The sequence below is a fragment of the Columba livia genome, chromosome 1 (assembly GCF_036013475.1).
Source record: "Columba livia isolate bColLiv1 breed racing homer chromosome 1, bColLiv1.pat.W.v2, whole genome shotgun sequence".
NCBI classification, from domain to species: Eukaryota; Metazoa; Chordata; class Aves; order Columbiformes; family Columbidae; genus Columba; species Columba livia.
In genome coordinates this window covers 145,695,358-145,719,394 of record NC_088602.1, presented here as the reverse complement: position 1 = coordinate 145,719,394, position 24,037 = coordinate 145,695,358, and the positions used below count along the sequence as shown (strand labels likewise).

The following is a 24,037-nucleotide window of genomic DNA, read 5'->3' as shown; positions in this document are numbered from 1 at the left end:
GGAAATACAGATGTTAAAAAAAATTACATTAATAAAGCTGAAGCAGATTTAAAATGCCAAATTAAAAATATTTCCTTTTGAAGGTGTGGGGAAGCAATGCCTCAGGTTAGCACTTTTTTGATAATGATATTCCAGCAGAATTACTTCAATTCATAAAGAATTCATATCCATTCCAGTGGTACTAGACACCTATCAACAGCCGCTCTTTTGCTCTGCCTTACTTTGCACATTTGTTTTATTTAGTAACACTTAGATCAAAGTTGCTCTTGCTCTCTCCTTTGATAGAGAGATGCAGAGTTGAGACCTGATCCAGCAGCACACACTTGTGTGCCCTGCAGCAGAACATGAGACCATGGCCCGATATCCAGCCCCTCAGCACCAGCCAGCTCTCCATGAGGAAGCACAGCCTTGGACCGGAATGTGGCATCTCCTGTGCCAATGGCCCATTTGGTCACATCACGTTGGGCAAGATAGATGGGCAAGCCTCAAGGCTACTGCAGAAGCTCTTTCAGTAGTACCAAGTACCACATTACCAGACAGAGTATTTTGGTGATAAAGCATGCCCATTTCCACACAGACTTCTAATTTGAGACTGAAACAATTAGCACTCACCCAGCCGGTTTTCTTCTTCATCACCGTGAAGAGTAACTGCATCATAAATGCAGCTTGGACTAAGTTACACAAAGTCTTCAAACTTCAGCTGCAAAGAGGACAAGCAAGAAGGAATCATCAAGACTGAGACACCCTTCTTAACCATATGCTGCAGAAAATCTAGATTTCAGAGGAATTTGAGCATGGCTTCCCTTGGTGAGTGTGTCACATTTTGCATCAAAACAGCCTGTTGGCAATCTTGGCCTGATTGCTCCCTCATGTGCAGGGCTACAGACAGGTCTGCAGAGAATGAGGCTGGCCTAAGCTTTGCCTTAAGGGATTTCAACTGTGATCTTTACTGTAACACTCAGTGCCTTGTACTTCTGAAGGGTCAGTGTCCCATATGGAGTGCCCTTCCAAGAGCTTTTCCTGCCATCATGGAGAACAGGCAATTTTTCCTTTGTTTGTTTTGTTTTTAATCCAAACTACAAGTTCTCACAGCAACAGAGCAGCAGCAACCCAACCAGTAGGTCTTGCATACCCTCAAGCATCCTTAAGTTTAACACTGTTTTTCAAGCCCTCAGCCAAGGCAGTGGGGGAGGAGAGATGTTGCTGCTTTGAACAGAGTCAGATGTTGATGTGATTCATCAGGGGCTGGGATGAGCTTGGTGGCATGTTTGGTGCACACAAGTAACAACAGGCAATAAAAATAAAGAGACGTGCCAGTACTATGAGCAGGAACTAATGTCAAACCACCCTTGCACAATGAGGAACAAACACTTTGGTATGGGGCTAAGGAGTAGCATGGGGTTTTGACACTGTCTTCAGGAAAAGACTGACTATATTTTTTGCAACATGATCTCTACCTTCCCTTTACCATTAAGTATCTGTGCTGGACTTCAAGATAAAGGCATCTTGAGATGAGATTGGTGCCTACAGACTTCAAGCACTTACAGCACTCACAGCCTCTCCATACATGAGTTCAGAGGTGATGTCTAATTGACAAAATATGCACTGCAAAGAATCAGTGACCTGGAAACCTTACAGTTTACAATCTTGCATGTCACAGATGTTTCTGGCAGGATTTTATTGAATTATTCCCCTGAAGAGTTCTTTGTGCAGAGGTTTAAGTGCAGTTTCTCCTTTTATTACCTATACCACATACTCTGCTGGAGCCTCAATGAGCCAGTGGCACTTTGTGTTCCTGGGATACAAGCCAGGGTAATTAGCAGTATCAATCTTCCCCTCTTCCACTAGCATTGCAACACTCCCACAGCCCCAACCTGCAATACACAGATGAGTATCATGACAATTGAACAGTTGGGATTATACAGTACTTTTAATAAACCCAAATCAAACAACTTGAGTTTTAAGGAACGCAGGCACACTAAGGATAGTAGTTGTTATATTTTAAGGGAGTCAGGAAGGAAGGAAAAGGAGTTTCTACAGCACAGGTGAGGTTACCTGCTTCAGAGTCCTTATGGGTGGCCACAGAAGTGAGCTTGAAGCCACAGCTGGTGTTGCTCCCATCAGAAACAAAAATAATGGTGACCTGGTCCAACTCTGCCAGCAGAGGGGCTGGGAACACATTCATGCAGAATTTACCTCATGGAGACAAGGAGTGGGCTGAACATACATTTATTCAGACAAATCTCACTGTGGTTTATTAGGCTAGGTCCCACCAGGAAGGTCTCTCCTTACACTGAGTGGAAGACTGTTTGGCTCTCATTACCTATAAAATATTTAGAGGCAGCAGAGAAAAAACGAGGAGATGAGACCATCTGAAACAACCATATATTCCTAGAGGATGAATTGCATGGACTTCAGGTTAACATTATTATCAACACATTGCCAGTAATACTAACAGTGGAGAACCAGCCAGTATTTGCAGGAAATATTTATTCTCTGTTGGTTCAGTATTAAGCATACCTTACAGAGGGACAACAGGCCGCATATCTTTTAAGTCTCATCTGTACAGTTACACAGTAATCTGCATGCTTGTTGGACCATATAACCAATTTTGAACCAAGGAAGACCAGGCCTCTGGAGATGTGTCTCCAATGCACATGACATTTGCTGGCTCTGCTGACACTTCAGAAGCTTGTCTGGACACACACCAGCTAAGAAAGGCTAAGCACTCTGTCTCTCCTGATACCCAGGGTCCATAAAATATGTAATATTGGAGACAAGGCAGAGAGGGCAAAGAATTATGTATGGCTGAAAGACATTTTTGAGACACCCACCACGCTGCACTAGATGCCAGCATGAACAGGAACACATCCCTCAGTCCCACCTGCCCTGCCCCATTTGGGTGTTGTCTCTAGCTCTTTAGGTTCATAATGCAAAATATAAAAGGCTTCTCAGAAGCCAGCTAGATTTGTTGGGGCTTTTTGTGACAATGAGTTACAAGAATCTACACCCAGTAGCCCTCACTCCAGGGCACACAGACTTACTGATCAGCTTTCTTCTGTTTGAATAGAGGGACACAGTCACATCCAACAGGGTACTCCACATATAATTTGGTGAAGTGTATCAGGATGATTTTGTCCTCTGGAACTGTTGTATTCCAGGTGCACAGGCTAGAAGCAAGCAATAGTAAAGGCATGTATCTGCATGGCTGAGCTTAGCCCTTGTCAGTCCCACCATGGGCTGGGAGGCTTCAGTGACTGCTTTCCTACAAGCACACAGCAGGAGCTGTCAACTGATGTCACCAGCTCCACCTGGTAAATTTTATTATCTTCCCCCTTAGCATAAGCCATCTGGGAAGAGTTACCAAAAGCAGAGGACTGTTGTGAATTTGCTCAGCACTAGGTGTGGACTGATGCTACCTTACAGCAGCGACAGCTTTGTGCTGTGTGACTAACTGCCAGCTCAGTCCATCACATTCCCCAGCCTCTCTCAGGGGCTGAAAGCTTCTTTGTGCCAGGTGACACTGATATGGCCAGACAAAAGGATAAAGGGTAGAACAGATCTCTAGACAGCTACAGCCATTTTAAGAGTGTGGCTCATGCAGAATCTGTGTTACGAATAGACTGTGTCTTCCTTCCCCTGCAGCATTATCCTGCCCAGCAAGTGTAGCTGGGGATCTTCATTGCAGAAAACACATAACCCCCATCATACAGACACTGCTGGGAGCAGCACAGGCTGGATCACTGGGAAACACTCGGGTGGGTGCCCCAAGGAATACCCAGCAATTTGGCTACTACATCAGTTACCTGTTGTCAGGATAGTTATCCTCCAAAGCCTGCGTATACTGAATATGGCCACTTTCTCCAAAGAGCAAGGACACATTGGGAACTGCACTCTGCTAGCACAGCAGCCTGGGAGAGGACAGAGCTGTACAGGATACCTCAGAACAAGCACTATCAGTCAAGGCATGGGCTACAGCATGGCAGTTGTTTCAAACACGAAGTGCTTGATATGTGGCTGAGAGAAGCCTTGGTTGAGAGCACATTATTTCTTTCCCAAAGTCCTACTTAAAAATCCCGAAACTTTTGGAACCTATCCCACCAACACAGGGGCTTACACTCATTCAGCCTGCTAAGACCTGACATGTCTACTCCAAGCTACGTTTTAATGAAGCATCACTTTTACATTTGCTTTTCCTTCATCTGCTATGGGCATTTGGTCTGCTCGAATCCCAATAGCTCTGCTTTGCAAAGGGTAATGTACCCACTTTGTAGCCATGTGGCTTCTGCTCCTTGCAGTTACTTTTCCCAATTAAGAGGCATCTTGTTAACTGCAGACAGTTCCCCTTTGAAAGCACAATCATTAAGGATCCCTAGCGAAGCCATAATAGGTTGGGTATTAGTTAATACAAATGCTTCAACTTTGATGGCTATGACAGAAATAACACTATCTCTTTAATAACTTGTATTAGCCCTGTAATCATCTGTATAGAAAAATACAAGTGGCAAGCTGAGAGTCACTAGACCTGTGCCTACCTATAAAAGGCACTTCTGATAAGCCACGAAAACCACAGCACTTAATATAGTGCCCCTCTTCCCATTCAAAGTTGTATTTGATGAGGAGATAACCCCTGATCAATCCCACATGCTGTTTCAGGAGCACAACAGCTATTGCAAGCTGGCAAGTGCTCAAAGCAAGCTTTTATTAGAGCAGGACTGCTATGCAGCACTCGAGGGACACCTCACCAAGCTGGAACGGCTGCATTCAGCCAGAGAGAGGGCAGCTTGAGTAGCCTTCTGCTTTTCCTTCAGAGGATGCATGGGTCAGACCTGCTACTGCAACACAGTTTCTGAAGGCGGATTTATGCGCTTGAAGCTTTGGTTTTGCCGTCCCAAATTAAAGATGATATATCTTGCTGCTGATGCAGTAGTTGGGAATTAAACAGAACTGCTGTGCGTGGAGTGGAGGGAGGCAGCAATAGCCTGGCAACTTGGGTCCCTACAGCTCTGAACAGACAGGCGAGGAAAAAGCCTCCCAGTACTCACACCTAGCTAGTGCCATGTGCTGGGCAATGAAGTCCATGAATGCAGCCACCCAGGAGAAGATGCCTGGAGAGCCCTGGGCCATGGCGCTTCCCTGGAGGGTATCACAGTATATTTGGGATTGGAAGGGACCTCAAAAGATCATCTAGTCCAATCCCCCTGCTGGAGCAGGAACGCCTAGCTGAGGTCGCACAGGAACATGTCCAGGCGGGTTTTGAATGTCTCCAGAGAAGGAGACTCCACAACCTCCCTGGGCAGCCTATCCTATCCTCTGACACAACCAGTCTCCCAGGATACCACACCAGCCAGAGTCCAGGTGCTCAGACACGCAAGGGGGGCTCTGGAGTCACCCTCTCCCCAGCCTGTCCAAGGAGAAAGGTGCCATTTGTTCCTGTACCAGCAGCACCAACCTTTGGCAGTGTTGCATGACTTACCAGCTTTAACACAGAAGCCAACACAACCTGGCTTGCTTCTCCCCAGTCACAGAGACCTGGCACTGTCCCTGCTCATTCAGCTGTGCTTCTTTAATCAAAAATGCACCAATCTAAGCTCTGATATGCCTTGCAGTTTGGCACCTTGCCCTTCCCCATACACAAACCCCCTTTTTCCATGAAAAATGTAAAAATTAAAGCTATTTCACTAACAGGTGCAGAACTGCTTTGAAAATTTTCACACAAGGTATGACAAAGGGCAAGAAACTTCCCAGGCTACTGTTTGGCTAAAAAATATTCCTGTAAGTACACCCCAAGGGGACTAGTGACAGCCTGGTCAGCAGCTTTCCCTAGGGCAGGGCAAGAATGACCCCACTCACAGAATGGTTGGAGATGGAAGGGACCTCTGGAGATCATCTGATCCAACCCACGTGCTAAAGCAGGTTCACCTAGAGCGGGTGGCACAGGAACAAGTCCAGCAAAGTTTTGAATGTCTGCAGAGAAGGAGACTCCACAACCTCTCTGGGCAGCCTGTTCAGTGCTCTGACACCCTCAAAGAAAAAAAGTTTCTCCAAATATTCAGAAGGAACTTCCTGCATTTCAGTTTGTGCCCATTGCCCCTTAACCTGTTGTTTGGCACCACTGAAAGAGTCTGGTCCCACCCTCTTGACACTCACCCTTAAGATACTTCTAAGAATGTATAAGATCCCTTCTCAATCTTCTGTTCTCCAGGCTATACAGACCCAGCACTTTCAGCCTTTCCTTGTAAAAAAAGATGCTTCAGTCCCCTAATCACCTTTGTAACCCTCTGCTGGACTAACTCACATGGTTAAGACCAGCACAGGAGGGTTTGGCACTGACCAATCTCCTCTGTTGCAGCCCATTGCCCAGTGGAGCTGAGTAAAGCTATATCAGAAAGCTTGAGTGTGTGTAAGGGGACATTGATGGAGAGGTGAGAACTGCCTTCTTTCCAGCCTCCTGGTAGCCTTTCCCATGCCAGGCTCCCTTGCGCATTGCCTGAATTCCCACCACTCAAAGTCTCTCCTGGTTTCAGCAAAGGTGGTGGCACTTGCATGCAGAGATGGAGGTCCTGCTGTTAGCAACGACCAAGACAGGTCTAGACAAGGAGGCAGTCATGCTCCAGTCTCCTACCCACATCCATGCTCCCACCCACAAAAGACTTCTCCTTGCCTTTGTTATCCTGAAGCTCCTTGTAAAGCCCTTGCTCAGTGAAGTGCTGACAGCACTGCTGCTTCCTTTTCTCCCCAGGAGAGGAGAAGGTTTGCAGGTGGACATGACTAGCCTACTGCCCAGTGGGAGCCAGGGCAGACAAGCTGTTACCACACATCCCTCCCACCATCAGGAAAAACAGCATGAAGCCCCACACCAGCAGCAGGTTGATACCTCTCAGCAGCATGCTGAAGGTCTGACTGTGGGTGAGGGGCAACTCCAGCTCCTACAGACAGGATCCAGTGCCCCAGTCGCTGTGGGAGCAGTCAGGCCACATTCAGCATCTGCAAGACAGCTCACCCCTCTGACCAAATGACAGCCAGCAACTCCGACTCCTGGGAGCCACATCCACCCCTTTCCCAGCACCCCAGCACAAGTGACTAGGGTGGGTCCCACACCATTTGCCCACCTGGTTTTGAGGCAGTTTGGGATCACCAAGCACAGGCACCCAGCTAGTCAGGTAATGCATTGGTTTGCCCTCTGCCAGTGCAGAAAGAAGTGCCACTAAAGGTCAAAGCATGTCATTCTTCTGCTGGTTGGACAATGGACATCACTTTCTTCTCCCAAGCATCCTCCTGCTACAGGGCTGGAGACTTTCAGGGGCCAGGACAAGGCCTTCAGTGAGCTGCTAGTGTGAGAGATCAGCCCTGGCTGGGAGACAGGCATGCTCTCTCCTGGGAGGGCTGCTGGAGAGTGGGGGACAGGCAAGTCTCCTCTGTTTCCTCTGCTGTGGATGAGCCCCAAACCACTGGGAACGTGAAAATAAAAAGCGACATTCACAGACATTCCCATCTCCTTCAAAATGCACCAAACCCAAGCAAGTGCAATTCCTCTGAGGGAACAAATTTCTGATATCTAGAGGAGTATTAAAAAAAAATATATATATATACATTTTTACATGCAAGAGAACTATTCTCACTTTTGTAAAATCTTGTAAGGACAGCTCTGCTTCTGAGAGGCTCTGATATGCATGCATGAATATGCACAGCAGTTCTGCAAAGTGCAAACTTCCCTAATGTTCTCCAAGGTCCCACACTGCAGGAAAATGCTGATCTGCACATCCCTACAGGGGCCAGCGCTCTGACAGGCAGAGGAGACCTGATGAGCAAAGGGATACCTGAATTTTCCATCTGGCAGAAGTCACCTTCTCTTGCATTTCTATTTCTGAAAATAAAGTGTCTCCTTTCCCTTATCTGTTACTCTCTATTCCTGCAACTGCGACCAGAAGACCCTACCATTTGGCTCACCCTCAGATACCTTGCCCCAGCCACACACAGTGTCCCAGCCTGGAAGTCTTCATCCTTGTGGATGAGGCAGGGGGGCCAAACCTTGTCCCCTGCAGAGGAAAGGGTGTATAAATGGACACCTGAACCCTGTCCTTCCAGGAGCATATCTAATTTACAGGCACAAACAGCATCCTTCAAGTCACACTGTTCCGTTCCTCCCCTTCCCAAAATACCATGGTCATATGTAGGTGTCTACAAAATGGGAATACACATTGAAGTTAGTGACATGTAATTGAATTTACAGGAGGCAAATTCAGAGAGAGAGAGCACATGAAGGTTGTTAACTTAAGCAGGATACTTGGAAAGGGGACAAAAGAAGAGGGAACAGCATGACAGGGACCACAAAAGGAAAGCAAGTTGCCTTTGTATCAATTTCATACAGCATGGAAACTGGACAGTGCTTGGGAAACTCTTTACACCATTGTCCCCAAAGAACAGCACTAATCAGATCAGAGGATTTGTGCGGGGCACGGAAAACTCAGCACAGTTCAACTCAGACTCTTATTGCTTGGGTTTTTTCTTGGTATTGGGAGAAAAATGGATGACAGTTCTCCTTGTCTGCCCTGATGGGGCATTGGCAGGTCTGAACCTTCAGAAGGGCTGGTCAGGGAGCCATGTAGTTTCCTCAAGGGTTGTCCATATGGCTCAGATGCTGTCAAGCCTAGTTAATGCCTAGAGGTATGTCTGTTTAGCCACAGAGTACAGCACACAGGCAGCCCTCAAGCAGCTTTCCTCATGCTGCCTGGCAGTATGTTTGAGCCCCAAAATGAACATTTCTTGGGTCTTATTTCCTTTATTCCTGCCGTCATGGGCAAACAGTAAGGCTATCAAAATCTGAGCCAGTGATGAGAGACATGACAGTGACAGAAGGTTGTTTTATGTTGGCTGATCTGCCATCTGATGGTCGCAGCCAGTCATGGCCAATTGGCTGTAACCCATCAGAGCTCCATATAACTCAGAGAATTACCTTTGAAAAGCCTAAAAAATTAGAGACTTGTGCCACTTCCTTACCTCTGACATCCTAAAATTGCCTCCAGAGGCTTTGCCTTTGCCTACAGAAGTGCTTGGAATGAGCAGGTTTTAATCCAGCCTGCTCCTCAGTGGGCAGGACCCTTGCAGCCACAGCTAGCTAATGGTCCAGGGCTGCAGCCAAGAGGAAGCCCATGGTTTTCCAGCAGCTAACTGAAGCTCGTGTTAGCACAGCAGGGCCAAAGGGAACCGTGCTAGTACAGTTTGTGTGAGGGGAACACAAAGCACACAGGAATCTGATACACAAAGAAAACATTCATCCAGCACTGTGCCCTTGTGGCCAGGAAGGCCAATGGCATCCTGGGTTGTATTAGAAGGTGTGTGGTTAGTAGGTCCAGAGAGGTTCTCCTCCCCCTCTACTCTGCCCTGGTGAGACCACATCTGGAATATTGTGTCCAGTTCTGGGCCCCCCAGTTCCAGAAGGACAGGGAACTGCTGGAGAGGGTCCAGTGCAGGGGAACAAAGATGATGAAGGAAGTAGAGCACCTCCCTTATGAGGAAAGGCTGAGGGAGCTGGGTCTCTTTAGTTTGGAGGAGACTGAGGGGTGACCTCATTAATGTTTATAAATATATAAAGGGTGAGTGTCACGAGGATGGAGCCAGGCTCTTCTTGGTGACAACCAATGGTAAGACAAGGGGTAATGGGTTAAAACTGGAACACAAGAGGTTCCATTTAAATTTGAGAAGAAACTTCATGGTGAGAGTGACGGAGCACTGGAACAGGCTGCCTTCTATGGAGACATTCTAAACCCTCCTGGACACGTTCCTGTGTAACCTCATCTAGATGTTCCTGCTCCAGTGGGGGCATTGGACCAGATGATCTTTCGAGGTCCCTTCCAATCCCTAACATTCTGTGATGGGCTTACCCAGGACACAGACCCTGACCGAGGGATAAACTTCTTGGACAGCTAATCAAAGCCTAGGACAAGAATTAACCCAATTGTGTTACCTCAGTGAGAATTAAAGGCATAACTGAGGGAATATTCCTCTACCATAGAGAGCACAGGGAAGGAAAGAAGAGGGGTGTTTTTTCCAGACCAGTGAATCAGATGAGGACTTTGCCTGCATAAAGCACCCTCCCACAGCGGCAGCTCACTTCCAGCCCTTGCGTTCCCACTTACCATAGCGGACTTGGTGCTGCAGGGCCATGTCACAGACCATGTAGTGCAGCTGGTTGAATGTGGGCTGGGTAATGACATACAAGACAGGGATGTTCTGCTCCTGCCTGCCATCCCACTGGAGGTGACACTCCTCTTCTGTCACCACCAGGCTCTTCAGGAGTTTCCTGGTGGAAAAACCAACGCCAGGGTGATGAGGGAAGAGGCTTCCACCACAAAGCAAACTCTGATACTGAGCCTGAAAACTCGCAACATGCTCCTACGCTAGGGCTAGCTTTTGGTAACAGGACTTATAGCACGGCTGATTCCACATTATCGGCATCACAGAGGATTCCCTGACCTCCAGCTGGAAAAGCTGGACTTACTTTTAAATTGATAAACAGGTTTCTTGTTTCATCTGCTATGCATCAAGCCACAGTTCATACCTGGGCAGCAGTGAGCTGCCAGGAGGCCAGGGGACGTGCCAGCAGATTTCTTTACTGCCAGCTCTGTGGAGGGAAAAGGACAGTTTATCTTTTTGTCTTGGGACTCATGGAACCTCTGTGCTGGTTTTGGCCTTTAAACATCAAGTTCAGCCCCTGTTACCTGCAATCTAGGATTCTAAAAGGCACATGAAAAGCCTTAAAAGCAATTGCCAAGTCATTTTTGCCCCATAAATCTTCCTAATTTTGTTATCAGCACATTTAGGAGATGAGCAGAATCCTATGTCTGAGAGCTTTATGATAATTATACGCAGTTACACGTATTTTAAATTAACACTAGATGAGTGTATGCCCATTATGGTTTTTCTGCATATTTTATAAGCAATATAATGCCACAGTTGAATTTACAGCAATTTGGTCCAGTAGAGTCTAAACACCATTCAGTATTTCTTTTACCACTGGGTAGATAGCTATGCTATGAGAATAGAGGTTACCCAATAAATAGATTGACAGTAGATCCCAGCTTTGCTAAATATCTGGTTGGCTAAAGGAGTTTAATCTCCTCTGGGGACTCAGCAATTATGTTGGGTGCAGGGTGGGACAGTTTTGCACTCAATGGGAGGCATGAACAGGATTCATCGATCTGCTCAGTACCAGGCACTGCAAGAGCCACCCATAGGAGCCACACAACTCATCTGTTTTGGCTGTCAGCATTTGCCCTTACCAACTCTCACAGCACAGGGCACAACACAGCAGCGACCTTGTCTCGAGACCTTTGCAATTAGGCCTGACTAAAGATCTGCCTGAGTTAATACCAAACAGGACAAAACCCAGACCTGAAGCAACTGCTTTTTTTCTCCAAACTATGTTCACCTGAGAGCCCAAGAAACTCCAGTGCTCAGACAAGAGCTTGGAAGCCTGTTTGTCACTGATTTCTAGTAGTTCCATAGATTTCTTTTTAATTATTTTTTTTTAATACCTGTCCTCAAATCCTTCTAACCCCCATGAGATTGTACCCCTTCATGAAAATCTGACTGCTGTGAATCACCACCACACTATATCACCCATGAAGACTTCAGAGGTGACAAGTGCTGACAGCCTGGTTTGAGGGGGCTGTTAGGCACACGGTTACAACTGCCTGCCCTGAAGTGTGGCCTTGCATGTTTTGATTCAAGATATGGGGGGTTCAAGTTGAGTCTTTGCTTCAATGCTTTCTAGTAAATTAACATATATCCCCACACACACACATACACACACACTTTCAGGAAAACCATTCCTCTCATTTTCTAATCACTTCCAGCCACAGGTAACAGACCCACTCAGCATTAAACCCAGGAGGCTGTTTATTAGAGCTGCAAAGTTTCCATACTTCCCAGCGACATCTAACACTGGGATTGCCTGGTAACACAAATGCTGCAGCAATGGGAACGCAGGAATTGCATTGGCAGCATAACACTGGAGAGCAACAGCACTGGCTAGTTTTGCATTGAACAGAGAAACAAGGAGGTGCCTCGTTATCAAGGTTATTCTTGCACATTGAAATTTTTGTACCATAGTGACTTCATCATTATTCAACATCAGCCCTCAAAAATGATGCTCAAGTTGAGCAAGAAACAGATGTGAAGCTGACTGGTCTGCAATTACATTATAATGGATTATAAAAGGGCTGGCAAAGGGGCCACTTATATCATTGTCCCTGCCCATTAAGAGGTCTGTAGCGTGACCTGTAAAGCTGGTCTTGCATTAAAAGTGCAGAAGCCAATGTGACTGCCAGGACTGCTTTTACTAGGAAGCCGCAGTACTGCTCCTCCTGCCTCAGAAATGCTTCTCTGGTCTGGGCACTGAACAGGACATTCGAATTTCATTCACAATCTCCCTGTGCAGGAGACCCCTCTCCCCAGGCTTTGGGGAGAACCATGCAGAGACCTATCAGGAGCAAGCAGGGTGCTGGGGGGTGCACCAGTTGCTCAAGGACATCTGGCAAATCTGACAGTGGCAGAGGACTCAGTCCCAGGGGGAGCATTTCCCTCCCTGACTGAGGACCACATACCTGGGCTCAGGAGCTCCCCACATCCTATGAAGAACTTCTGCTTCAAGAGGCATCAAGAACAAGTGAGGAGGTCAGGCTGACTTACTGCTGCAGGCTGACCACACAGTGAGTGGTGGTAATAATCACATCTTCTTGGACCAAACTACCACTACAGAAAGGGAAAAGGCCCAGCCTGAGGGACACCTTTGAAGAAAGGTTTGGTTGTGTTTTGAGATGAGGAGAGTCCTATTGCCTCCCCAAAATGTGAAATAAAAAAGAATCACTCCAGCCTGGAAAACAACTTTTTCCTCCCAGTGTTTGCATGGGATGCCCAGCTACCTGGAGCCCAGAGGAGTCATTTCCAAGCCATTGCTGACCCTTGGCAACCACCTTCAGCTGCAGCGCAGCATGAGAGGATTGAGACTCTGGAGCATCCCAAAACAGAGGGGAATGGACAGACTTCTCACTCCTCTTCCTTGTGGTCCTGAGCTTCAAGGCTTGATGCCACCCAGAGCATCCAGCCCCTGACCCCAGCACCCTACCCTCCTCCTACACCACCCCCTCCTTTTCCTTCCTGCCCTTCACACTACTATCTGCATACATTTTCAAGCTGATGTGTTTGCAGAGACTGGTTTTTGGGGAGAGGGAGGTGCCACACATGCAAACAAGTAGCACTTTTCTAAATAAAACCATGTCCTGCTCAGGTACTTGTCTAATTTCCTCCCACAGTCATTGCTCTGTGCTTTTCTTATGTGAACACAAACCACCAGGCAAGGCAACTTTCCTCTGCAGCCTCTTGCTATACCATAAAACCCAGCAAATCATCAGCTGGTGCACACTACAAAAACTCTGCAGCTGCATTAGCTCACAGCAGCCAGAGATCTCATCTGCACTATTAGATCCGCTCATTCCCTCCTATTTTGGGAGGGTACTCAGCCTGGGAAGCTGGGCAAGTCCAACTTGATTGAGCAGCATTCAGTGATTTCTTAGGGACATGGTTTAGCACCAGTGTTAGGTTAATGATTGGACTCAATGATCTTAAGGGTCTCTTCCAACGCAAATGATTCTACAATTCTATGGCTTGAGGAGGAAAGAGAGATGCTGCTGTCTCTCCTCCACCTTTTCCAGGAGGAAGGCAGCCCACTGCAACACAGACCTGCCAGGGCTGCCCTCCAGGCACCGACTCTCTCCCACCAAGGATTTGAGAGAAGAATCCCAGTGGCAGAGCGTCATTTGTGCTCTTCAGGTTGATGGGATGAACTCTATGTTTCAGGTCTACACAGAAGACAAACAGGAGAGTTTTGCAGTGAGACAACCCCCCATATGCTCAAGTACATCACTTCAGGCTCTTCTAACATGAAGGGAATTAACGGGACAAACCCCTGGTGTCACACCTTTCCTAGCTCCAGCCTGAACTCCAAGCTGAAGGCAATTATATGGAAATAAATGAAAATGCATAGAAACTGCATCTCTTGATAAGAAGCTCATGTATGCAAAGCTGAGGTCTCCTGTGAGGTACTTTCATGGTGTGTATGCACAGTCATAAAAAACACAAATGCAGATTTCACCCAGTAGCCTAATTATTCTTCATGAAATGCAACTAGGACTTACAAAATTAGGTAACAAACACAACAAGTTACAATGATGCCACCCCACTTCATTCAAAGTTTATTATTTCAAAGCTTCTATACCTTAAGTTTTCTGGGGAAACAGACAGAGTTTCTCACATTGCTTTTGGCACCAATTGTGCCTTTAAAAAGTGGACAATAAGCACAGGGTCTTTTGACTTAGATTAGGGTCCAGCCAGGAGTGACTGGATCTGATTAAGTTTTAGATGCTTCATTGAATTGTGCAGTTTCAGACAAATCTGTAGCCATCACATTTATGTTCTCTGGGAAAACCCCCCTCAGCCCTCACCCAGCAGGGAGTGATGCACACACTGACAGACCTGTTGGACCACATGTTGGGGAGGGGGGAACAGAAGGGGTGTGCTGCTCCCCCTGGTCAGCTCCAAAATGTGATCATCACAGCAAAGATCGCACAGGAGGAGTGATCTCAAGTATTTGGGATGCAAGGAAAAGGAACCGATTGCAACAGCTCATACCAGAGGTCTGCTTCTCCAGGCTGGGTGGTTTCAGGAAAGGGTTAGCATCAAGCTTCTGTCTCCTCTGCTGGGAAGAGGACAGCAGCTCTTCCTCCACACCCTTCAGCTGGCCTGTGTCTGCACCAGCTAAAATCACTTTGTTAATCACTCCTGCCCAATGTGTTTCCATGCCAATGGGGGGGGTCCTCTGCCTCTCTCAGGCCGAGGCTGGGATAAGAGTTCAGCTCCCAGCCATGCAAATGTAAGCAATATAATGCTCACGATTCAGGAGTTCCTCACACTGTATTTGTCCAGGCAAGGGCCTGGAATAACTCAATGGAGTCACCAAGAGACCAAATCTGGATCCAAAAAGTTACCACCTATCACAATGACACCCCTCCAGACATCTCTTTAACTTTGGGTCCTATGTCCTCTGTGTAGGCTTGAAGGCAATGCTACTTGCTTAACCTGCCCATTGGATCGGCAAGCATTAGAAAGCCCACCAGTCTCTCACACCATACTGCTCAAGTGCCAGTGAACTGAGGAGCCCACGTCTTTCTCCTCTACCTGGATGGCCAACCACCCCAAGACCTCAGCAGCACCAAGTGGGCCTCACCCCACAGGTTGGGGGATCCTTGCACAACTCCTGAAGCACTCCTGGCTGTAGAGAGGCTGAGCTCTTTGCTGTCCCATTCAGGCCAGCATCTCTCTCCCTCCCTTTTTTAACAGCATTTCATCATATTCCCAGGACACTCTCTGGCCTCGAAACATCTGACTACTGCAGAAAGCTCAATCGTGAAATCAGGCACAATTTTCTAAGCCACTGACCTGGACCAAGCTCTCCTTAGCCCTTCCTGCTGAATAGCTTTTCCAAGAAGACACTGTGATGATTATTGCTATAGCAGCAAGTCTACTAGTGAAGCAGAAAATAAATAGACTTTATCAGGGAAGTAAATGATGGAGAAAACACCATTCCCTTGGGTAGGAAGAGGAATAGCACTAACAACAGCAGGACCAGCACCATATTGAAGCAGGATGGGAAGAATGGCAGTTAGGTGGTTATCCTTTCTCTTGCCCCAGGTGGGCAGATCTTTTTAGCACTAGTTACATTACTATTCCCTTCTCTTATCTGTAAGCATCCCTAGGAAATAAATTTTTACATGGATGTGGTAGCAGGCCAGAATGGGAGTTACAAGTATGTTCACCACTGCAGAAGGGAGCATAAGAAAGATTCTTGAGAACATGCTGCCATTCACTGCCCTCCTAGATGCTTTTCTGACCTGATTGACCTAGGGTCACCAGTCAGCAGCTCAACAGGACCAAGCCGTTGCTCTTTCTTGCACAGCCAAGAGACCACACAGCAGCTGAGCAGCCTACATGGGCAACTGCTCTCTTGCCACAGCAGCCAGGAGAGAGCTGTGGGAAAACAGCACCCAGATGGGAGAGGCTGCTCTTGCCACAGCAGCCAGGAGAGAGCTGTGGGAAAACAGCACCCAGATGGGAGAGGGTAAGCTTTCAGTAGGGGCAGCCCAAAAATCACTCACCAGGAATAAACATACCAAGCACCAGTATAATTTTTGAAAATCGGCTGTTTATATTCACCTGTTTGGTACCCTAAAAAGAGCAAAACAAGCTAGTGCTCACTGCTGTAACCCCCACACTGGGACACACCACCCCATTAGCCCTTACCCCACAATCCACACACAGGACTCACCACATAGAACAAGAAGGGGCACCAGCAGCACAAGAAGCCCTACTCCCACCATAGTCCAGGGAAAGCACTCAAACCAAGCCTGAGCTGGACTACACACAAGAGAAACAAACCTCACCCACCTGACCTAACAAGCCCCTTTAAGAGATGAGGGAGCCAATCAGTTTTGGCAGGTGAGGCTGCAGGGCTGCAAATCAGGTGTGTATGGAGGCTCTCCAGCCATGCCTTGCTGGGGATCATCAGCTCCCTGGGCTCTCCTGTTTGTAGTTTTCTGCCTGCTTTGCACAGGGACAGCAGCAGGAGCTGGCATTCCCCCTCACCATTGCCACCAGTCCTGAGTTGCCTCAACCTCTGTGGTCTGAAACAAATCTTTTGAAACAAATCTTCTTTTGAAAGAAATCATAGAATCATTTTGGTTGGAAGAGACCCTCAAGATCATCGAATCCAACCATTAACCTAACACTGGCACTAAACAATGTCCCTAAGAACCTCATCTACATGTTTTTTTTAAACACCTCCAGGGATGGTGATTCAACCACTGTTGCAGTGCTTCACAAGCCTTTCCATGAAGAAATTTTCCCTAATATCCAAACTAAACTTCCACTCATGCAACTTGAAGCCATTTCCTCTTGTCCCATCTCTTGCTACTTGGGAGAAGAGACCAACACCCTCCATGCTACAACCTCCTTTCAGGTAGTTGCAGACAGCGATAAGGTCTCCTCTCAGCCTCCTTTTCTCCAGGCTAAACAGCCCCAGTTCTCTCAGCTGCTGCTCATCAGACTTGTGCTCCAGACCCCTCACCAGCTTCGTCACCCTTCTCTGAACTCTCCCCAGCACCTCAATGTCTTTCTTGTAGTGAGGGGCCCAAAACTGAACACAGGTTTTGAGGTGAGGCCTCACCAGCTCCGAGTACACGGGGGATCATCTTATTGCAGCGGAAGGTTAGCACAGGCAGGGGCGAGTCCAGCCGAGTTCCTTTCTCTGTGGTCTGTCCTCACTCAGGCCAGCCAGGAGGAATGTGTTTATGAGGCATGTGGTGTGTTTGCCTTTTCCTTCCCAGAGGACACCAAGAGAATTGGACACCTCTAGGAGCTCTTCATCTGTGGAACAATTCATGAGGTTTACAGAGAGGCTTAAGTAGCTGCCATAAGGATGAGAATTAACCATTTTTACAGGGAAAGCTGCTATATCCATTACTGAAAGAGCAAGCAAAGCATGGAACTGCCTTTTCTTTACGACCAGGAACTACAGATCCCTCCTGAGTGCTGCACTGCTCGCAGGCACATGGGTCCTTGGTGTCACCCACAGCAGAGCAGACATCTCCACCTCACCTGGGGGCTGCTGGGTCTGGAGGAAGCAAGTGTTTCCCAGCCTGTCCCCACTTGTCACTTGTCATGCCATGGCCCTGTTGGCCAGCTGGCAGTGGGAAGGGCCCTCTCCTGTCATAACAACACCAAAGGCCAACTACATCTGCAGGCAATAGCAGGAGGCAAGCCCAGCATTCTGTATTCCTTGTTCTGCTGAAAGGGCAAAACCTGCACACTGCTCCACAGGGTAGGATCCATGTTACTACCTGGCTATACATCTTATTTCTCCATCAGGATAAATGTGGACCTGGGCAGGGGGGTGTTGGGTAGCAAGCTCCATAAATAAACCCTGTGCTGTTGGGATCTGCAGAAGTTCAGAATGTACAGGCTGACTTCAAAGTGAGAGTGCAATTCCCCTTCATGCTACAGATGGCTCTGCACACACCAATGGTAGGAAACACTACGGCTTGTGTTCAGGGCTTTTGATTCTCTTTAAGGTCCGCTTTCCGTGGAGGTGTTTATCACCATCATGATGCCCCAAGTGAACCCAAGCCCTGGGAGCACACAGAAACATCTGGGAATGCCTGCCAGGAAGAAGGGAGTTAGAAGAAAATGAGTTTAATTTCTGTTCTGTTTTTCTCTTTGCACTCTGTAGGCTTGACACACCCAACAGATGTATAAAGCCTGACACTAAGAGCTTATGTCAGTATAACATGTCCAATCATCAAGGCCATGTAAGCACCAGCCCCTGTCCTTTCTCACGCTCAGGCTCCAAAAATGCCTGCTCCAGTATTTTTATATGGCCAGACTCAAATACGTGTGCTGCACAGTTGATCCTACATGACCAATAACTGGGACTCCTTGGGCAGTGAAATGTAATGCAGGTGGAATAAGAAACTTCGGCCCTTCCACCTCCAGAAGAACTTGTTCATGGTTGGTCCTAAGGAACAGACTGACCCTGCAGCCAAGAGAACAAAACCAGACATGGCACTTACTTTTCTTACGTTTTATATAAAATAGACATTTACATACATTTTCTTTTGCAAAGACTTCCAGCATAATTCCTTTATGTGAAATCTAGCCATAAATCCCACAGCGAAAAAAAGCAAAGACTTTGCAAATTCCTGTACCACTGACGAACATCCAGTTGCTGCTAAGTCTGAATTTATTTTCTAATCCAAAGGCTGCTTTCTTGTTGTTCTTGTTCTTGTTTTTTGGTGTTGTGGTTTGGTTTGGTTTGGTTTTTAAAGATATGCACAACTGGTACAGAAATAAGAACCATATGAACAATGGGCAATGCAAACAACTCCCACATGAGAGGAACACGCAGCGTGACATCCACTTCAGGCAGAGATTTCTATATTAATACGGTTGTAGAAGCCATAACTTTTACAGAGGATACCACTGGGTGTATTTTCCAGAGGAAAAAAAATTCAGCAAGTCAGTACAAACATGGCAATGAACTTTTGCACAAAGTCATAAAGATTACCTGAAGCAACTTTGCCACATTGAAACATTAGTGCACTAGTGAATGCCAAGCGCCTTTTTTTTTTGGTCTTTTTTTTCTTTTTTTTTTTGCTGCTGGGTTTAAATGTACATGAAAGCAAAATGGTGCATTTTGAAACTGCTGCAAGAGAACGAAGGTTGGGGAAAAAAACCCTCTAAGGGCTATTTTTTTCCAAAGATTGTGCATAATTGCATATATCAAAGGTAGAAATTGAGCACTTCGTCTACTTAATCACACGCAGATTGAGGAGAGTTAAGCATATACCATTTCACCGAACTGGAGGACAAGTGGGGCAAAAGATCATACAACTATATGCTAAATTGCCTAATTATTAAAATTAGAATGACAATTCTCTTCTTTCATCAAATATTGTGCAGCATATCTGGCCTGGTTCCTATAACTGGTGAGAAGCTTTCATAGTTTTTAGATAATTTTAGGGGTGTCCAGCCTCCCCTGCAAGTTAGGCTTTTTATTTTTGATATTTTTGATTTAGACTTCTTCCACCCATGTGCATGCAGGCACACACCCCCCTCCTTGTCGAGATCTCTGGAATGAAGGCCATTTGCACTGCTGCATTCACTTACCCTCTGGCCAAAACAAGTTGCCTGCACATTTGTAGGAAAATCTAGTCTAAGGAGTCTAAGAGAGAGAGAACATGCCCCCCACTGCATCATTTATGCCAGGGGATGGAAAAGGAATGGAAGCAAAGAATGCTAGACTTTAAATAAGCAATAAAACAAAACAAAATCCATCCACTGAAAATATTATTCATGGGAAAGGAAAAAGCAACACCGTTATTATGTTTTTCATTTAGGATTAAAATGCACAGTGCGTGTAGGGTTAGTCCTGTCTAACCAACTTTCCATTAATTCTCCACTTTCGTACTGGTGAGCGCTGAGGTTTAGGCAACGCAGCTTGCAGACAGTGAACTCTCCCTCACCAGGTAGAGCTTCACCCATTTATTAATTTATAATCTCTCCTAACCATGCTGAGCGCTGGAGTCATCAGAAAACAATGTATTTATAACTCATTATTTTAGAAGCAGTGCAATGCTAGAGGAAGAGGACATTTCCTATGATTAATTAAGATAATATCCAGTTTATCACAAGGTACGTCGCTTGATTTATCTTCCACAATAGCATTCCATTTTGGTGGAGGCAACCCATTTCATGCCACACTCCATTCTTCTTCTTTGCCTGCAAAAAACCTTTCACAAGATTAATGTCCTGAAAAAACACAGCGTTTCAGCACGGATGCCAATGAGACACGGAGTCAGCTCAAAAGTTCACAATGGTTAAACTGCTTTGGTAGCTCATGGTCTGAATCATTCTCCAAATATGCTGCCAGTTTGCAGACCGTCATCCTGCATAGATGGGGTATAAAGTACCAGTTCAGGAAAGCGGGGTTCACTACCAAGCCCCCTTCTCTGCATAACTACCATAAACCCAGCTCCAAAATGTGGAGAGTTGGCCTTTTGGCATATAAACGTTATCCAGTTCAACTGGGATTAAACTCCATGGATATGTTACCTGTTTAACTGAGGCAAGTGGATGCACATACACCAAGCCTTCCAACCAAACCACTTCCCTCATAGGAAGGTTGGTCTCATCTTTCTACATTATTCTGCAAGTAAGACAGTGTTGCAAAAATGGTAATCCTTCTCCAGGACCTGGGAGGGGGGCACCCGAAGCTATAGAATACTGTCACATGTGCACCAGTTTTAGAAGGTCAAGATGGCTTGGATCAAGTTCTAGGACAAGAATGAGACAATCATTTCTACCAGGTCTCTCAGGAAAGACAAACTAAGACTTAAGCCAAAGTTAAAAACACAGAATTAAGTCTTCCCCTCACAAAGCATTGCTATAAAAAATACAACTTTTTCTATATTTGAAAAAATATGTTTCATTGGCCACAATCTAAAGCCACACTGCTGTGGGGCTTGTAGAATATATAGTATTTATTTAATATATCTTTATGAGGCAAAGTTTATAGCTGATACATGTTTTTAAATGAGTCGTGTCTCCCCCCAGCCCTATCCCCCACACTTCAGCTGGCTGTCAGAGCACTCTGCAGATGCCTTATCCACGGAGGTTTTTGCACAGCACCTCTCTCAGGGGCTGCACCAAACACTCCTCTGTCAGCCCCAAAATTCCCTGCCAACAGCAGTACCCCAGGCAGCCACCTCAGGCCCACAGGGCTTTGGTGAAGCTGCCTCAAAGCTTTGGTTTCTCCATCCCATGGGTCTCTGCTGGTGTGACCCCATCTCTTCTGGCCACCCCAGCAATGCCAGGGCTGTGCAAAGCTACTCCATGCAAGGCAGGAAGCAGTGTGCCCGGACCAGGGACCTGCAGAAATGTCAGGTCAGCAAGTCCATGGCCATAAAAGTCATGTCAAAAGACAAGGGTTGCTAACACAGCTCCAGGACCTCAAAACTGGCCTTGGCCCCCAAAAGCAAAGTAGGCTGCTTGGGCTGGGGAGGGGGAGAAGGGAAAATGCACCAGCATGAGACTTGCTTGTTTTGGTCCCAGCTGCTCCCTTGGGAAGCTCATTTGAAGGGAGGGAGCCCCTAAATGTGTGTCACCACTTCTACCGCAGATGGTCTCCGCCTCCCACCTCTGCCCAGCTGTAGGCACCGGCCAGCCTCATTGGTCAGCGGGGACCAGAACCTTTCAAGTCCAGCCTCATCTTGCTGGGTGCACAGCCATGGCTCTAGCAGGTCTACAAGCCCTGGCGGGGCAGATCTCTGCACCAGTCTGCACTCCCTCTGAGCTCCAAATGCAGTTGGAGTCACGTTAATAATTTGTCAGTCATTTGACCACCAGTAGCAGGCAGACACAGGAACCTTTTAAATGAAGCCTGCGGAGCCACCAGCACATGTCTGTCTCATCACGCTGAGCTTGCTGAGGTGCCATGGCCAGCACCAGCTAAACTTGGATGCCACGTGGGTCACTGTCCCTCAGGCTTTTCCTCACAGATACGTATCAAGGCATTGCCTACCTAATCAGAACTGTCCTTTAGTAATAATGCCAAACCCTGGGCTGCTCTGCTGCAGGGACTGGCCACAATCAAGCTCGAATATAACAACTTTTACAGGAGCTCCCTCCTGCTAGAGGAACAAACTGATGACCTACCCTGATGTCCCAACCCAAAGGCAGTGGGACCAAGCACGATTCCACTAGCACTCTCTGTGAACTGGTACAAACCCTGGTGGACACAACAGAAGTGCTGTTCTTACAGCAACAGTATGGTCCGATGCGCTCTGCAGCCATTTGCTTTAGAAACATCATCAAGGGGACTTTTTCAAGCACGTTTCGGTGGTCCTGCATTTTTCTAACTTCAGACAATACGAGTCACAGTGCACAGCCACGTGGCCGGCTGTGAAGGATACTGCCCAATTGGTATAAAACAGAGAAAATATATTAATTATTTGATTATTATAAGTTAAATAAATAAAGCTCAAAAATAAAAGCCTCAATTCTGAAGAGAATTTGTTTTCCCACTTCAGTATTTAAAAATATAGATTTATGACTGGTCAGCTATAGGCCATTTTCTGTATCTTTTGGGGAAGGGGGTGAGAACATTTTGACAAAGCGTTTTGTCAGTGTTATCACCACGATAAATAGGCTTTGTTCCTGCACACTCATAAAAAAGCCTCCTTAGTACCTTTCCAGGCTAGGAAATCTCCCCTAATCTCTCTGTGGCCTTATTTTACCTGCTATATTGATCAGGTCAGTTGGTTGGTTGGTTGGTTGGTTGATTTTTTACTGGGGACTGGACAGGAGGACAAGTACTTCTAGAGCTTCCCATTGCCTTTGGATACTTCCATTTTCTTCAGAGTAATAATTATTTGGCCTGGAGGAAGAGGGCAAAGGGTAAAGCCATGTGATATTTGACAATACTGACATCATGAACCTGAATTACTACAAAATGACTATCTTATGAGTAAAACATTCAGGTGAGGTCTTCCCTCAAGGGATCTTTTATCCTACTTGTAGAATCATCCTTCTAGGATGATATTCCAACACCACTTTCCCTTTCTTTAGAATAATTTTCAAGTCACATTTAGAGCTGCAAAAGTGGCCACCATATCCTCAGCATTAACCCCTTGAAATCCTTTTATGTGACCATTATGACCATCTTTCCTGGCTCAGAAGGACCTGGTAGCATTTGCAACAAAGCACATCGGTGGTACTTTATGTGGACGAGGTGAGCCCGTGTTGAGTAACAGGAGGTGCTACTTCACCCCTGCTGCAATGGATGACTGCTTTGTCTCCATGGTTTCCCCAGTGATAACCAAGATATTGAAGGTACATGTCCCACCCACACTCCTGGCCGGTGTGATTAAAATGGGTTCAGCCTAAACACAGATGTTGATTGAAGGAAGGTTTTCATTAATTCTCCAGCATGTCCTACAGGAGCCAAGTGACTCCCGTAACTTAAGTCAAACCCAAGCATGCATTCAAAATTTGCCTTCCGTAATTCTGAGACATATCAAAGTTCCTTCAGCATCGCTTTGAGCAATAGGCTTCCACCATACTCTTCTCCAAGGGGCATGAGTTTCTTTCCACTGGTGACCAAATGCTATGTTTGGTCTTTCTCCTGGACTTCCTGAAACCGTTTCTCCAAGCGATCCAGTTTGGCCAGATTCTCCTTCAGCAACTTGCTGTTTGGAACCAGCTGTAAGGCTTTCTCATAGTAGCCACGGGCAGTGACGTAGCTCCCCTACAAAGACAGTGAGTGACAGATCTCATTCGCATTCCCTGACACAGAAAGTTCATTCCTTGAGAATGGCGAAGATGGTAATACAAAGAAAACAAAGTTCATAAAACTTGATATTGCTAG

At 46.5% G+C, this 24,037-nt stretch overlaps 2 protein-coding genes across 2 annotated transcripts in view; both read right to left on the bottom strand.

Moving 5' to 3' along the window:
- The window catches only part of OVCH1 (ovochymase 1), a 45,932-nt gene extending 27,465 nt beyond the window's left edge, over positions 1-18,467 (bottom strand). The window contains 17 exon segments of the mRNA XM_065051063.1: positions 613-700; positions 1,744-1,874; positions 2,056-2,196; positions 3,045-3,076; positions 3,078-3,170; positions 3,807-3,895; positions 5,017-5,136; positions 5,289-5,514; positions 6,781-6,929; positions 7,113-7,183; positions 7,951-7,974; positions 7,977-8,039; positions 10,140-10,303; positions 12,694-12,791; positions 13,744-13,849; positions 14,673-14,808; positions 16,385-18,467. Coding sequence (XP_064907135.1) covers positions 613-700; positions 1,744-1,874; positions 2,056-2,196; positions 3,045-3,076; positions 3,078-3,170; positions 3,807-3,895; positions 5,017-5,136; positions 5,289-5,514; positions 6,781-6,929; positions 7,113-7,183; positions 7,951-7,974; positions 7,977-8,039; positions 10,140-10,303; positions 12,694-12,791; positions 13,744-13,849; positions 14,673-14,808; positions 16,385-16,436 — 1,783 coding nt within the window. The 5' untranslated portion in view covers positions 16,437-18,467.
- Positions 18,468-18,679: 212 nt separating this feature from the next.
- The window catches only part of TMTC1 (transmembrane O-mannosyltransferase targeting cadherins 1), a 150,405-nt gene continuing 145,047 nt past the window's right edge, over positions 18,680-24,037 (bottom strand). Inside the window, exon 20 of the mRNA XM_005500319.3 lies at positions 18,680-23,917. Coding sequence (XP_005500376.2) covers positions 23,777-23,917 — 141 coding nt within the window. The 3' untranslated portion in view covers positions 18,680-23,776. The remainder of the gene's footprint in view (positions 23,918-24,037) is intronic.